The 17,367-nt window shown below is 45.3% G+C and overlaps 1 protein-coding gene across 1 annotated transcript in view; it reads right to left on the reverse strand.

The window, feature by feature from the left end:
* LOC135821875 (slit homolog 3 protein-like) overlaps positions 1-15,899 on the reverse strand; it is a 118,763-nt gene extending 102,864 nt beyond the window's left edge. Inside the window, exons 1-3 of the mRNA XM_065334876.1 lie at positions 15,285-15,899; positions 2,780-2,904; positions 2,187-2,264 (exon numbers count right to left, since the gene is read on the reverse strand). Coding sequence (XP_065190948.1) covers positions 2,187-2,264; positions 2,780-2,904; positions 15,285-15,899 — 818 coding nt within the window. The remainder of the gene's footprint in view (positions 1-2,186; positions 2,265-2,779; positions 2,905-15,284) is intronic.
* Between the last annotated feature and the right edge of the window lie 1,468 nt (positions 15,900-17,367).

The raw sequence follows: 17,367 nt of genomic DNA on the forward strand, positions 1-17,367 counted from the left end.
TGCATCCACATCTGCACCACTGCATTGCCAATTGTGCTTGCACTCGCTAGAAGTTATGTACTGCCACAAGCTCCTTGGCTACACTTGGCGCTGCCTTCAGGGTAAATGCAGCACATTGATTGCCGATATGTTCAGTCCTCTCAATGCCGGCCATGCTAAATGTAGTCAGGGATATCGAGCACTTAAATTTCCAGTCACTAAGACATCCGCTGGCACACACTCTGCCTCATTCCAATGTGTATCACTGTGGAACAGGCTCCAGCCCAACATCAGGAAAATCCCACAGTACCACCGATTCATGCGATCCCTTCCAGCACATGCTGGTTTTCAGTAAAGCCACTGCCCGCTTTTGTTTCTTTTTTTCTACAAAATCCACATATCTCCAGACACTGGGGTGAATGATGGAGTGGCTGTAGTATCATTTCCTTTCCTGGCCTAACTGGCTTTTAATAGTTTATTACCCACTCTACTCAGTATCATTACCCACTCTATTCAGTATCATTACCCACTCTACTCAGTATCATTACCCACTCTACTCAGTATCATTACCCACTCTACTCAGTATCATTACCCACTCTACTCAGTATCATTACCCACTCTACTCAGTATCATTACCCACTCTATTCAGTATCATTACCCACTCTACTCAGTATCATTACCCACTCTACTCAGTATCATTACCCACTCTACTCAGTATCATTACCCACTCTATTCAGTATCATTACCCACTCTACTCAGTATCATTACCCACTCTACTCAGTATCATTACCCACTCTACTCAGTATCATTACCCACTCTACTCAGTATCATTACCCACTCTACTCAGTATCATTACCCACTCTACTCAGTATCATTACCCACTCTACTCAGTATCATTACCCACTCTACTCAGTATCATTACCCACTCTACTCAGTATCATTACCCACTCTACTCAGTATCATTACCCACTCTACTCAGTATCATTACCCACTCTACTCAGTATCATTACCCACTCTACTCAGTATCATTACCCACTCTACTCAGTATCATTACCCACTCTACTCAGTATCATTACCCACTCTACTCAGTATCATTACCCACTCTACTCAGTATCATTACCCACTCTACTCAGTATCATTACCCACTCTACTCAGTATCATTACCCACTCTACTCAGTATCATTACCCACTCTACTCAGTATCATTACCCACTCTACTCAGTATCATTACCCACTCTACTCAGTATCATTACCCACTCTACTCAGTATCATTACCCACTCTACTCAGTATCATTACCCACTCTACTCAGTATCATTACCCACTCTACTCAGTATCATTACCCACTCTACTCAGTATCATTACCCACTCTACTCAGTATCATTACCCACTCTACTCAGTAGCATTACCCACTCTACTCAGTATCATTACCCACTCTACTCAGTATCATTACCCACTCTACTCAGTATCATTACCCACTCTACTCAGTATCATTACCCACTCTACTCAGTATCATTACCCACTCTACTCAGTATCATTACCCACTCTACTCAGTATCATTACCCACTCTACTCAGTATCATTACCCACTCTACTCAGTATCATTACCCACTCTACTCAGTATCATTACCCACTCTACTCAGTATCATTACCCACTCTACTCAGTATCATTACCCACTCTACTCAGTATCATTACCCACTCTACTCAGTATCATTACCCACTCTACTCAGTATCATTACCCACTCTACTCAGTATCATTACCCACTCTACTCAGTATCATTACCCACTCTACTCAGTATCATTACCCACTCTACTCAGTATCATTACCCACTCTACTCAGTATCATTACCCACTCTACTCAGTATCATTACCCACTCTACTCAGTATCATTACCCACTCTACTCAGTATCATTACCCACTCTACTCAGTATCATTACCCACTCTACTCAGTATCATTACCCACTCTACTCAGTATCATTACCCACTCTACTCAGTATCATTACCCACTCTACTCAGTATCATTACCCACTCTACTCAGTATCATTACCCACTCTACTCAGTATCATTACCTTCACTGGCTTTTGTACTTTATTCTCCTTTTTAGTCGATATCATGTAATTAGGCAAATTTGCCTGTTTGTTCTTCGACTCTAAATAAAAATACAACAATAAACAACAAGCAGGTGCTGAAGTGCATTGTACCGGACTTACAGGTTAGTCAATGGTGTGAGGCGTTGAAGGGCTCCTGCAGACACGCCTGTCAACATATTGCCAGCCAGGGATATGTGTCTGGATGCAGCGGAGCAGTCAAAAGCAATACTCAAACATTAGGTGCGCCTCCAAAGGTTTGTCAATTGTGTGCTGTGATGCGCCATATACACTCGAATCCTGATACCGTAAGACCAGTACTATAAGTCAACAAATATTTGGCGCATATTTGTTTTCGGCTATTTTTGGCCTCGTCATGCTGGGCCGAAAACATGGAATGCGAAATACAACACTATAAGTCAACACATATTTGGCGCATATTTGTTTTCAGCTATTTTTGGCCTCGTCATGTTGGGCTGAAAACATGGAATGCGAAATACAACATACACCTGACTTCACCGCAGACAAATTTGCCTTTATGAACCCTCTAGTACTGACTACCGTCTGCATTTTTGCTGAATGGCATGAAAAAACAGAAAAAATTGGACAATGATAAGAGGCCGACAAATTTCACATGGGGGGGGGGGGGTGCTGCGCCCCCTACTCCCTTTGGCTAGAACCCTGCTGTTCGTTCGGAATGACAAACGAAGACTTACTTCAAGGTACTTGCAAGACACGTTTCGATAATTCCGTCCATACATGTGCAGGGTCCACAGTCAGGTACGGCATAACAAGGTGCACACCATGCTACTAGCAGGAACACCATAGCAACGGACATCACCTGACATTGGCCAAACAACACAGACGCAAAGATGAAAACCAAGGAAATCGTTAAAAATGTTCTGTGATGATCACATGAGATATTTAGAATGTGTATAAGGGTGCTTTCTTAAATCTTCTCAGAAGTGTTCGTGACTCTCGGGAAAGTTCGAGAAGTGTTCCCATAACCTCTCTGACATTTAGCTCCTCCATCGCGTCTTGAATGCGCAATCTCTTTGAGGAGACTCTCCAAAGCTGTCCAAACTATCCGTACTTCAGAGGTGGTTGAAACTTGGGGATTCCCGCGGTTTGGGGTGAGCACATGGGAACTCTTGCAAAAGCCACGCGTTGACCATGAGTGTACGCAATTCTGTTTTCGAATACATTCGTGTCACTCAAGACCGTGGCCTCGTTGGCACTTCACACGTGCAACACATCTCCGAATTCTTCGAGATCCGTTTCTAAATTATCCCAGTTTCTTCGACTTCCATAAGAAATGTCTCCGAGACGCTAGAGAAAAAAAAGAACGCACCCTAACCATGTCATGGCTAGTCACATGAGATATGTAAAATGTGTGTCACCATGACAACTATAGTGTGCTGTTAACAGTCGTAGAGCACGCGTGACGTTCTGACACGTCATGACCACTGCCACTGTGACACGCGTGACGTTCTAGAACGTCACGAGTCAGTACGGAACTACGGTAAAAAAATGCGAGTCGCTCCGTAAGTTTGAACTGTGGTTACATGCGTGGGCATACATTTCAAAATATCAAATTCGCGTATAACTACCTTTCTGAAAACGGTCATAACGTTTTGTAATTTGTGTTGTATTTCCAAAACAAAAACAGTTCTGTGCTCAGGATACATGAAAGAATCGTTTGAAATCAAGTTTGCTCACATAGAATGAATTTAACATTTTTACTGCATGGCAGAGGTTTTCAATGGGCCCTGGCTCAAAAGGTTAACAGTCGTAGAGCGTTACTCAACATTTCCTAGACTGAGGAGCTTGTGCACAAGCAATTGGTTAGCCGCTCTCATTGTGAAAAATCCATTTTGAATTTTGATAGACCAAGAGAGGTACATATTTTATGGTTCTCGGCAAGCACACGAAGATGGATCGACGAGGTTCTCAAGCACACTTACTACAGGTCTACTCACCATATAACGTAATTTCTGGGACCACGCACAAATTATGTTACATAGAGAGTTACGTTATGCAGAAAGCCGTCTGTAAGATGCAATATGTACCTCAAAATGAAGGGTATTACAAGGCGGATTTAACCATGCGAACATACACACACTGTACAACCATCTGTATCAGATACCATCAATGCCGCAGAATATTATACACAATAGGACTAAACTGGCTAGCGATGGCTACAGCTCGATCGTACAGCGCACGTGAATCTACGTTGTATCCAGAGTGCGCACGTCGGGGACCGCACCCTAGCGTGCGTTATACCGAGGTTTACGGTATGTAGGACTAAACTGGCCTAAGCTGGCTAGCTACAGCTACCGTTTGATCATACCATGCTCGTCAATGTACGTTGTATCGAGAGTGCGCACGTCGGGGACGGCGCCGTAGCGTGTGTTATGTCGAGGTTTACGTTATGTAGGATTACGTCGTGTAGAACAAAATGTGTATGGGAGTGATCCTGTTTAGGCGCGGGATTTGATTTTGTTACGTACTAGCGAGGTTTATGTGCAAGTGAGAGTTGTTATATCGAGAGCAGACCTGTACAAAGATTGAACCTGATTCGAGAGAGAGAGAGATGCTTCGAGAGAGAGAGAACGACTAAGGGGGAAACACGAGGCTATAAAGGGCCTGGGTAGCTATGGCACAGAATGTATGCGATATAGCCAATGTAGCTACCCACGCCAACGGATAAAACGGGAATGCGGGAATTTGTGCGGGGCGAGTGCTACAGCATGAAGTTAGTAGTATAGTATGAGAAGCGGAAAGAGATGCATGCCGTGTACGTGCATATATGGGAGAGAAGGCCTGCAAAAGGTGCATGCAGTAATTCGTGTGTGAGTGAGTGTGCACTGTGCACTGTGCACATGCATATATGGAAGACAGGCCATTAGAGTGTGAGTGCGTGCGTATACAGAATCGTGAGCATAACAATACGACAAAAATAATGTTGCAACCCCGGGCCCCCCAACACACACACACACACACACACACACACACACACACACACACACACACACACACAGTGACACACACACAGAGTTACAGTCTAGTTCCATTGTAAACAAAGATAGAATTTTTTTTAAACCCGGATGTTCAGCTTATAGTAATACTGTGACTTAAGTCAACAAATATTCGGCGCGTATTTATTTTCGGCTCTTTTCGGCCTTCTCGTGTTTGGCCGAAAATCTGTTGCGGCCGAAGTTTTGTTTTGCAAGGTTCAGTGTGACAGTGTGTGTATACAGGCGGCAGCAGTACAGGCCGAACATTTGATGTGGCCAAAATGGGTTTTAGCCCTTGAGAGGCCGAAAGTCGAATGGGCTGAAAATTTGTAGACTTATAGTATGTAGTATGTAAAGAGAAAAAAAGTTACTAATGTAAAGCGTGAAATTTTCGCTGCGTTTTTAGTTCGCGTTTTCAGAATCCGGACCGGTTTGAGAGGTTTTAATGTTGCGATTGCAGAATGGCATTCTTGCTAAACCTTTCATGGATCTCCTTTTCGCGCTGTCTAAATTTCGCGATTTCCACGCGGTCGCGCATTTCGCAGAAATTAGACCATGGCAATAATTTCACAGTTTACAGTAATTATAACTAATCGTCCACCAAGGTAACGAGATTATAATTATACAGTGAGATAGTGTGACAACAAGGCACAAAACTGGCAAGGATATTGAGACATTCGACCACCTGACACCGTGTTGGTTATTCGTTTGCGCTTCGTAGATGTGTTGGAAGTTGGCACTAGATGTCAGATCATTGAATAAATCAATATTTTTGTCAGTTTTGTGCCTTGTTGTCGCACTATCTGACTGTATATTATCTCGTTACCTTGGTGGACGGTTAGTCATAACTAATAACTTATACGTCATGTCTCTTTACGTAGAATATTTTACGATGTAAGTGGATTTCATTTTCCCTGCTTGCAGGCCCATGCTATCTCCACACTTAGGCTATAGGCACCATGACTACAAAGTGAAGGCTATATTTATGACAAGACGACGGAAACAGAACTGGACAAGACGAACTTAGGGGTTGTGGCAAAAGTTTTCTGTCGTCCCTGAAACGAACATCGTGCATGTCGTACTCGGACCCCTCCCTCTGAAGCGAACACAGCTTGCTATGCTGGGTGATGAAAATCGCATGCAGTCGGTCGACTTGCAATTTTTAGCTCGCACCCCTGTCCCCCCCCCCCGAATAAATCATGTTCGTTTCAGGGACGACAAAAAAGTTTTGCACCGACCCCTTAGGGCGAAGACCGCTCCCCCTGTCCCCCCCCCCCCCAAATAAATCATGTTCGTTTCAGGGACGACAAAAAGGTTTTGCACCGACCCCTTAGGGCGAAGACCGCTTTTCGCACAACAGCCACACGCGAATGCACCAACGCCATGTACACGTGACGTACAGAAAATTACATACTACAAAATTGATGCTTTTCCAGGCGCTTCGCAGTCCTGAACACCATTGTCAGTGGATGAAGATGATGATGGTGCTTGAAGACGAAGCTGTTTAGAAAGACGAAACCTCTGGAAACATTTCTATTGACTGATGGCGTGCGCATTCAAGACGCGATGGAGCGAAACGTCCGGTCGTTAAATCGGTCAGTGCCACGGCAGTCATTGTTTTTTTTGTTTTTTTATTTTATTGAAAACCACAAACCTTCAGACATGTGAATGTGCACATGATAATACAGTGTACATACGTATGTATCGAGAAGGCAGCGCGGAAACGGCAGTGGATTGTAGTGCTAACAGCATCCCTTTGTGACTCATTAACATCATGCTGATAATCACCACTGCCCCCGGGGTGTACCAGGTGTTAGCGGCCGTTGTGAGCCCCCTTTGGAACGGACACGATAATTTACTTTAGTTAACTTATAAATACCGTCCTTGGTTTAGTTTTTAAAAAAAGATGCACACTGTATCCCAGCCCTCTCTCCCATATTATAGGCACGCACACTGCATATACCTCTTTTTTTCCGCTTCCCGCTTCTCCATACTCTGGTACTCCAACTTCTTGCTCTAGCAACCACATGATCTTGCTAAGGCATGAGCCCTATGTCCGCAGCACTGAGCTGTCCAGAAATTATTATTATTATTAGATTTTGAATAGGGCAATCCCCACAGGCCTAGGGCCTTCTTTCAGGGTACCCTATGTGTGGAGCCATGGGCGTTAGAATAAAGGCTAGGAGATGTGCTGAGCAGTCACGGAACGCGCTAATGCCTACTCCTGTACCACAAATCGCTGCAAACTCTGTATAGCCATGAAGTATCACACCCTGGCATCACACTGCAGGGTCTCCCTCAACAAATGCACCGAGACCGTACTGAAATATACACACGCTGCGAAGTTCCTGCTCAGCAAATACGAAGGTGTGACCTAATACGTCTCACTTAGCCCGCTGAATTCACACTTGATATTCCCCGCTCCTCCTTTGTCTCGCACACATACGTCTTAGGTTCTGTGGCGTGATGATCCGATATTGCCCGGTCAAGCAATATCAGATGTCTGACGATTGGCTATCATTTGTTTTGTTGGCTTGAAACTACTACTAGTTACAGCAAATATGAGCGGTGATTTCGTGGTATATTACTCACGTGTAGCCACGAGTTCTTCATGATGCCGCTTTCCGTTACTACTACTACTACTACTACTACTACTACTACTACTACTACTACTACTACTACTACTACTACTACTACTACTACTACTACTACTACTACTAGCAGCTCCCAAAGTCCAAACTGTCCAGGTAAACTGATGCTGTCTCCGGCTGTCAAGACTATTTCATTCGACTGCTCGACGTGCTTATCTCTCCATCAACAGCAAACTTTCAACAATACAACTAAGAATAATGTTCTCAACATACACACATACAAGGAAGTGATCTCACTGTTTTCCACTAAAACTTCGTCGCCGCCCCAAAACCCCTAACCGAACCACATCAATACAGTCATGATCTATCAAGCAGGACTTCAACACGAATACATGAGACAGTTATAGGTCACTTCGCGTACGGGAGAACCATCAAAGGATCACAGCGCCCGTCATGGCCAATAGTAGACAGATCAGGGAGTCGTTTGCGGGACCAAAATAATATCAGACAGGTCTCACTATTATTTTTATAAGTGTCTGTGGCGCGTGGTGGCTTCGCGTGACGGCGCCATCGCGCACAAGATCACATATTTGGCCTCTTTCCGCATCTTATCGCCAAGCCCTGCAGCATATGGGTGCCTTTAAAAAATTAATCTCGCGCTCGCGGATTTTGAGCATATAGATCGTTCAAATAGGCGCTACAGTCCATTCATTGGAAACTGGCACCCTAACTTTTTGGTGTCTCTCTCACATAGTTGTAGATATCGTGAAAACAAGAGTACATCCTGCATTGTGTGACCCATGCAATTACTCCTTGCCACATTCGAGGCCAGAAAAGTCCAAGAACAGGGAAATAGAAATTCAGCCAGGTTTTATAAAATTAGGACAGGTATGCCATGGCAAAATGTATGGAGAAGCAGATCCAAAACCCAGATTTTTGAGATTTAGAGTGGGTTTTTGATCCTCAATTCGGCCCAAATCTGACTTTCAAAAGCCAGCGGGCCAGTTTCCGATGAATGGACTGTAGGCGAGGATAATTATTGCATTTATTATAATACCAGTCTCTAAGAAAGTGGACGGACGGCACGCAACTGCATCATAAAGAAAAGGGGGTTTGTCAACTGACAACCGCTCTATTCAGTTGATGGTCACAATCGCTGCATCCAGCGTATGCAGCGATTGTGAATAGCAAATGAATAGAGCGGTTGTCAGTTGACAAACCCCCCTTTCTTTATCAGAATACAAGTTGTTGTTGTTGTTGTAGAAGTTTATTTAACGTCGCACCACAAACAGGCGATTTCGCCTCCTTTGATACATGTGGACGACAGAAGGAATGAGAGAGGGGGGGGACAGAAGTATGGAGAGAGGAGGGTAGAAATAAATAAGCAATCAACCTCAGGGCTACACCAAAGCAAAAACGGAATGGGAACATACTATATACAAAATAGCTTCATACATATAATTGCAAAACACGTTTACTATTCTTCAGTCCGCTATACCACAGAAACACACTAGCCGAAAAGCATTTAAACGGAGCCATGATGCGCTTTTAGCAGGGCACAGAACTGAAGGTGGCTGGGCTCGGAACGGAGATCAGGCGGGAGCTGGTTCCACAGGACTGCGCCGATGAACTGCATGGTCGCTCGACCCGCAGGACCGGGCCAAAATGGTACTCGAACGAGGTGATGTGCTACAAGGTTTGTATTATTTTAATTTTCGCCAGTTGGCTACTACTAGTATCATGTTCGTCTTGGGGGTTAGACAAGGGGCCGCAAGATGTGCAGACCATCTCGTCACGTGGCTCCCTAAGTTCAACGTACCGAAACTGAATTGCCTGCCGTATTGCTGGGATTATAATAATCTTTATTAATTTTCAGGATTACCCAAAGGCTGACGCCTATCGGGGGCATCTCCTATTTGTGTCTATACAATGAACATTGGAGTTGGGAAAAGAGAAAATGTGCAAAATGAGTTCAAAAAGTACGACTATACTGCATTCCTGACTAATGCCTGGCCGACTATACCGTGATTACTATACTACTAGTACTAGTAGTTGTCCCGCCGCCCATACTGTGATGCCACTAGTGCTTTTATCGTATGTCCTTACCCAATTAGAGTCCGTACTGACACAACCGTCATTTTCAACTGATACACCTTGCCTACTTTTACCCTTCTGCCGTTCTTCTGCCGTTCTTCTGCTGTTCTTCTGCCGTTCTTCTGCTCTTTTATCCCTCACTACTGAGCACTGACACATTTGATTACGACAGATAATTATTATGTAATGTCCCCCCCCCCCCCACACACACCCTTCGCTATCATATTAATATTGGGCAACGATCCCGTTTGACGTTGCGAAGTAAAATACCGAATACATACCTACCTAGTGCGGTCGGAGCCTCGGAGCTTTCGCGGCTCCCGCTCGGCATATGATACCACCGTCCAATCAATGCACTCAGAGAGTCGGCTGTTGTGGAGGGGCGTACGTGAGGCGTTGTTTGTCTTAGTTCTTTTATCAGTATTTGTATTCTTATGATTTTGCACTCATTACCACAATACTGTTATGCTTCCCAATCCGTTGCTCCCAAAAATGGCAACTTTGTCCGGTATACCCAATCCCTGGTCATGTACATACAATTATCCAGCAATTGTTGTTCAGCGACTGTCCGGTGCAGTACAACACCTGTCTGACTGGCTACGACAACGTGGCTTAATTCTGAATGAAACGAAAACACAAATCCTACCAATCCCTCCTCACAGAGCACCACCCTTTGCCCTACGTGTGACATGCAATAGTCAAGAACTGCCGGTGGTACCATCGGCCAAGTATCTAGGCTTACATTTTGACACGTCAATGTGCTGGCAGACAATGGTTCAACGTGTTGCTATCAGTATCAGGGTTTCTGCTAAAATAGCTGTCTTAGTCCGCCATGCTGCATCTTTGCCCCTCTCATGTCGTTTTTTTCACGGTTCGCGTGAGACTCGGCTGGAAACCGAGTTTTCCGCATCCGTAGGAACGCCACCACCCTTCAAGGATCAAGGCGCAAATGCAGCTCCTAAATCATGTCATGCAAATCATGTCGTATCTGCTACTTCAAATGCTTTGTGCTGCCTGAGTTTCTGTATGCAACCAATGCTTATGCCCCATATCTATCTGTTCACCAGGAGCTCCTTCTGGAAAGGCTCTTCAAGCGCGCACTGCGTGCTGTATGTAAAGTGCCCCCAGGGAACCCCACTGTTACGCTGCTTCAGCGTGTACATGTCTCTCCCTTGCGCGCTACCATTCAACGTAACTTGCCCTGCTTTGTATTTTTTGTATTTTATTATATTTTAGGATTTCCCAAAGGCTTTGGGCCTGTCGAGGGGATCTCCTGCAAGAAGAATGAAATGACAACTTTATGTAGAGGGAGCAGTTAATCGAGGATAATAATAATAATAATAATAATAGCACATTTCGCGTAGTAGAGCACTAAATAAAGAAATTCAGTGTTTTTTCCGCTTCTGTCTTGTGAGCATCATCAGCTAGGTGTAGTAGCTGCTGATACCGATTTCTCGCCGGGTGTCGAGCTGCACAGTTTCCTCCAGTCTGTCTTGTCTGCTGCTTGTTGTCGGCACCTGGAAAGGTCTTCCATGGTCTTCATTGGCACACCCAGCTTATTCAGCTGAGCAACCAGACTTGTGGCCAGTGTCAACCTTGGCCGTCCACGAGGTGCTTTGTTGCCCTTGTCAAAATAGCCGCTCATGGCTACTTGCGGTGGCGTGTCCGTGTCCATCCGTAGCACATGACCGGTCATTCGTAGTCGCCTACATGCAACTGTGTCTGATATAGGGTTGCTCTTGGTTCTGCGGTATAGGTCGTCGTTTGAAATTGTGTCTGGGTATCGTATTCCAAGGAAATAATCGAAGCATACAAAATCTGGTAATTAAGGAGTTGGGATACCGTCAGTGTAATGAAAATCGGCGAAAATTCTGAAAGAGAGAATGCTTGAATTCGGGGAGGCTGGTTATAGACGGAAGAGAAGGCGGTAGGCAATTCCATAGCATTGAAGCTTTGTTGGAAAAGAGGGAAGAAAAACGCACACCGTGATAATTGATGTTTTTTTTTTTTTTTTTTTACTATGTTCACACTCCCAGCTCGAAAATAATAAAGAAAGACAATGATACTGAGACTAGGACGAACGTGACAACTATTGAGCAGGGGCTGCACCGAGACGCAGCAGTGATGGTGGGGCATTGATGGCTCTGCCGACCTGAGGTCTCGGCATCACGGCCAAAAACACGCACCAAAAACAAAAGATAGAGCTGTACGAGTCAGCAAAACGAAAAGAAAGGAAGGGTTAACACCAGCGAGTGTGCGGGAGAAACTGTGAGACTATTATGTTAAGTTTGTTATGTGGCGTTGTCTAAATTCTTCAGGAAGTAGATTGTCGGAAACTCTTTTTCGACCTCTTCCGTCACGAAGAACTCGAGGAGGCAACAGTAGTCTGCTTATCGTCCCTGCCGCTGCTTCTGCAAATTCTACCAAATTGGTGACACATACTGGTGCAGTTCTCTGGAATTCCCTCCATGCGGATATCCGAGGCGTCACCAAACTGGCCGCCTTCAAGTCAAGCGCTTTGCACCACATTCTTGCCTGCTTTTAGCTTTACGCCCATGTTTCTGTAGCTGTGCTGCAACTGCTCCATTTCGCCGCCATTATTTACCATTAGCCATGTCTCCCCCCCCCCCCCCTGCTCCACCCTACACAGTGGGTCCATTGTTATTAGGCATCTGCCTGTTTTGGTTTCTCCACTATATTAAAATAAAAGAATACTACTATCCCTTCAGTGTGCATAGTTCGAAACTCCCCCCCCCCCCTCACACACACAATGGTTGCCTCTTTGCTTTTTCATACCACAACCATTCAATGCGGTGAACCCCTCGATAGGCGATTTGCCTTTGGGTCATCCTAATAAAGTTATTATTATATTATTCTCTTTCTGCCTTCTCCTCTTCAAAGTCGTCTCCTTGTGAGAAGGCACCATTGCCTGCTTCGTTGAACTGCTATAAAAAATCGTATGTACGCCCCACAAAAGAATATGCCACCCCAATCTGGAGCCTCACCCCCAACTACTGCACATCTAGCTATGTTTGATGTCCTGCAGGCTAAGGTGTGTAGACGGTTATTAAGATCAGCCAAGATAGAATTTGTCAGATATGAATCAAAAGATAGTTTAATTAAATAGTATGTGTAACTTAGAATCCCTCCATTTCAGACGTACCCTCATCGCTATTACAATTCTTTTCAAATACATCCACTTTCAACCTCTTATCTTATCCCTTTTTTATATCAATATTTCTCGTAGTGAACGCAGACCGAACAATCTTCTTTTCAACTCTCATGGGAAATTTTCATCTTCCTTTTCTTACGTAAAATCGGCAAATTATGGATTTGCCTTCCACCCAAGATTACCGCTATAGATTCTGTTTCAGAATTTCGGACACAATTTCGCGCTCATTATAAACAGAATATATTTGCCTGCACAAGTCGCTTCACTAGTATATAAATCAATGATCATTTTCACTGTTAGGAGATCCCGATAGGCTATGCCTTCGGGAAATCCTTTAAATAATAAATATAAAATATATTATTTCCATTGCTATCAGGTTCGGCCTCATTTCCTCTGTGCTGCGCTGACGAGTCCACAAAGGACGAAACAGTTCTGTCCGCAGATTGAGTAAATATAAAATATATAAATAAAAGCACAACAACAATAATAACAACTTGTAAGTGCAAGTTTTGAAGTCAATGAACACGTACTCACTTTATCTGCAACACCTGCCCACTCTATATAATAAATAAACTGAATACATCGTACGAACATGTTTTTTTGGTTTTTTTGTTCTACAAAGTCCACATATCTCCAGACACTGGGGTGAATAATGGAGTGTGGTAGTGAGGCCCATTTAGCCGACCAGAGGTCTCGGCTTCATAGCTCCATGGACGCACCAAAGGGAGATTGGGTAGGGACGATTAAGTTGAAAAAGAAAACAGAAGAAAGAAAATGGAAAGATTGCATTGCACGCTGCTGTCTTGAACTTTTGGATGTGTATGGTATGATATGGTATTTTTATTTGAATTCACCAATCGAACACGCGAATTCACCAATCGAACACGCATATCTGCCTTCTTGCCGGGATGGCCAGAGCCAACCACGGCTCCTACTAATTGATGAATATGATAATGTGAAGCAAAAGAAAAGAAAAAAATGGTACTTTGTCAGCTATATATTCGGTACTAAAAATATGGAGAGGGCAGTATGTGGATTCTATACTGAAGGACTGTGGATGGTGAAGATGCTACTTGTGTTTTATGATAAAGGTATAGGGAGGGAAAGAGAGAGAGACAGAGAAAGGGGGAGAAAGAGAGAGATAGAGAGAGAGGGAGAGAGTGTGTGTGTGTGTGTGTGTGTGTGTGTGTGTGTGTGTGTGTGTGTGTGTGTGTGTGTGAGAGAGAGAGAGAGAGAGAGAGAGAGAGAGAGAGAGAGAGAGAGAGAGAGAGAGAGAGAGACAGACAGACAGAGAGAGAGAGAGAGAGAGAGAGAGAGAGAGAGAGAGAGAGAGAGAAGAGAGAAGAGAGAGAGAGAGAGAGAGAGAGAGAGAGAGAGAGAGAGAGAGAGAGAGAGAGAGAGAGAGAGAGAGAGAGAGAGAGAGAGAGAGAGAGAGAGAGAGGAGAGAGAGAGAGAGAGAGAGAGAGAGAGAGAGATAGATAGATAGATAGATAGATAGATAGAGAGAGAGAGAGAGAGAGAGAGAGAAATAGATAGATAGATAGATAGATAGATAGATAGATAGATAGATAGATAGATAGATAGATAGATAGATAGATAGATAGATAGATAGATAGATAGATAGATAGATAGATAGATAGATAGATAGATAGATAGATAGATAGATAGATAGATAGATAGATAGATAGATAGATAGATAGATAGATAGATAGATAGATAGATAGATAGATAGATAGATAGATAGATAGATAGATAGATAGATAGATAGAGATGAACGAGGGAGAGAAGGAAGAAGAGGAAGACTTGCCGAATGATCAAGTCTTGCATTGCCGAATGGAGTAAATCATGCATGAAGAGATGGCAGGTCAAGATCAGAGATAGAGGATTTGAATAACGGAAGATTGGCCGGGGAGAATCCTGATGTGGTCAGATAGGGCATTCCAGAGGGAGCTACCAAGGAAATGCATAGTGTGCCGTCCAGATTGTCCAGGGAGAAAAGGGATACGGAGAAGCTGAGTGGCTTGACCCCTTGTGAAGGGACGATTCCCGTGCACGACGGGGTCGGCAGAGATCAAATTGAAGTAAGGCAGAAACAATGTGCTGGCTGATGAGGACAGACAACGAAAGACAAACTGCAAGACTTTGTAGATGAAAAGGTGCTCAACACAATAAAGTGAGAGGCGTGTGCGCAGTGGCCCAGTGGGCACGGCGCCATGCAATTGGAATATGGCGCGAACGCCAGACTTCCTGACTTTCAGTAGGCGGGTGACTAACTGCTTTGTGAGGCACGGAAAAAAGGAATTAGATGCATAAGTGATCCTAGACTGAATTATTGCTACTCATGTACCAAGTATGTACCATAGGCGGCGTGCAGTGATTGACAGTGCTCGTCCATGACGCCAGAGCTGTCCCACAGCAACAGACACTTTGCGTACAGCTTGTTCAACATGCGGTTGCCAAGAGAGTTGGTCGTCCACAAGGACTCCAAGATACTTAGCTGTTGTGGTGACTGACAGACGAATATCGTTGCAATAAATACCAGGCATGGCACTGGGACGGCCACGGGGCTGGATGAACAACACTTGCGTTTTAGCGAGTTCAGAACAAGTCCAATACTGCACAGCCAATCAGCAAGTTTCGAGACAGCACTTGAGAGAACATTGCACACAAGGTGTTTATCCGAGTCAGAGAAGTCCAGGACAATGTCATCAGCAAACTCCTGGTGACTTATTTGCATTGGCAGTATGGCAGACGGATGTTCTTTGGGTGAAATGGGTGGGGAATGATAGAGAAAGGCAGCTGGTTCCAAATTGAGATGACGGAGTGGGGAAAGGCTCGGCTCACATTGCCGGGAATTGGCAGGAAGAACATTCTGTAACTGATGGGGGTGCGCGGTGCATAGTCGTACAGCCTGGCGGGTGAGACGTGTGGTCCTGGGCTGGTGTGTCGGGGGTGGAACCATTCTCGAGAGAAGAGAGGGAGAATTATCGCAAAGGGCTTTATACAGGAGGCAGAGGGCAGCGATGGTGCGGCGAATTGTGAGGCTAAGAAACCAGCATAGCCGATGTGTTTCCTTGATGGCTTGCTCCTGCACCCAGTCCAGCCGATTCAAGTGGGAAGGAGCTGCCCCATCCAGACGATCGGGAAGTACTCCATAACCGGCCGGACAAAGGCTTTGTAGGCTCGAAGTCGGGCAGGAATGGCCAGCAAGTGAAATTCCTTGCGCAAGGCTCCAAGTCTCTGCGTTTCTCGGACTACAACAGTTCGAGATATGCTGGCTGAGTTTTAGCTGATGTTCAAACGTGACGCCGAGTACTTTGATGGCGGGTCTGCCTCGACAGGAGTTCCATTGAAGACAATGGGGGGTATTGGCCAGTCCCGACGATGGTGGGAAATTGTAAGGGCCTGAGATTTGGCTGGCTCGAACGGCACTTTCCAATCCGAGCCCCAACTGGCTACTAGGTCAACAGCAGCCTGGAGTACTCTAGCGCTGTCAGGAACAGCAGCGAGAGTTGCAATTTCGGCGTATAGGGTTATGTCGTCGGCGAATGAGGCAAGGTTGGAGCCGATTGGGAGGTGGTCTTCAAGGTCGTTGACGTAGACCAAGAGTAAGGTGGAGCCCAGGATACTGCCCTGTGGCACTCCAGCCTTAACTGGGCGTCTGGCGGATGTGAGAGATGAGGACTTGAAGTGTGCGGTTGCAGAGGCAGTCTTGGAGCCACCGATGCAGGTCTCCCGAGATGCCATACACTCTAGCGTTGTGCAATACCAGTGTGAGACACCCGGTCAAATGCTCCAGCAATGTCGATGGCCAGCACTCGAGAAGCTCCTTTATCTCCTGCGGTGTGCACCCACTGGTGGTGGAGAGCAGTCAGCAGGTCTGCTGCACTGTGGAAGTTGCTGATTGCCCTGTTGTCTATGGTCTCCATGACCTTGAAGAGGATGCTCAGTAACGACACTGGTCGATAGTTTGATGGCGACGATTTAGACTTGCGCTTGTGGACTGGGAACTACGTGTGCAACCTTCCACTGTTGTGGCTGGATGCCGGAGCGAAGACAGCATGTAAATAGCTTTGAAAGCGGCCGTGCCAATTCTGCAGAGCAAGCTTTCAAGACGCGGGCAGGTATCCCATCTGACCTTGGTGGGGTAGAGCTGGCGGAGAGTTCGCTCGACTGTGGTCTCGCGAAACCGGTCGGTGCCGAGGTTGTGGTCAGTACGTGGTCGGACATGAGGAAATGGAGCGGATAGGTCGTCTGCCCCTAGACTGCATTTGTTGACGAAGTGTTCGGCCATGCACTCTGCTTTGCTGCGGTTGGTGTCGTGCTCCGTACCATCGGTGCTCGGGAGTAGGTATGGATGGGCTGTTTCCGTGGCCAGAGGCCTTCTTGATGGTTCGCCACCATTCACCAGACGCCATACACCCAGATGC

The sequence above is a fragment of the Sycon ciliatum genome, chromosome 7 (genome assembly GCF_964019385.1).
Source record: "Sycon ciliatum chromosome 7, ocSycCili1.1, whole genome shotgun sequence".
Taxonomy (NCBI): domain Eukaryota; kingdom Metazoa; phylum Porifera; class Calcarea; order Leucosolenida; family Sycettidae; genus Sycon; species Sycon ciliatum.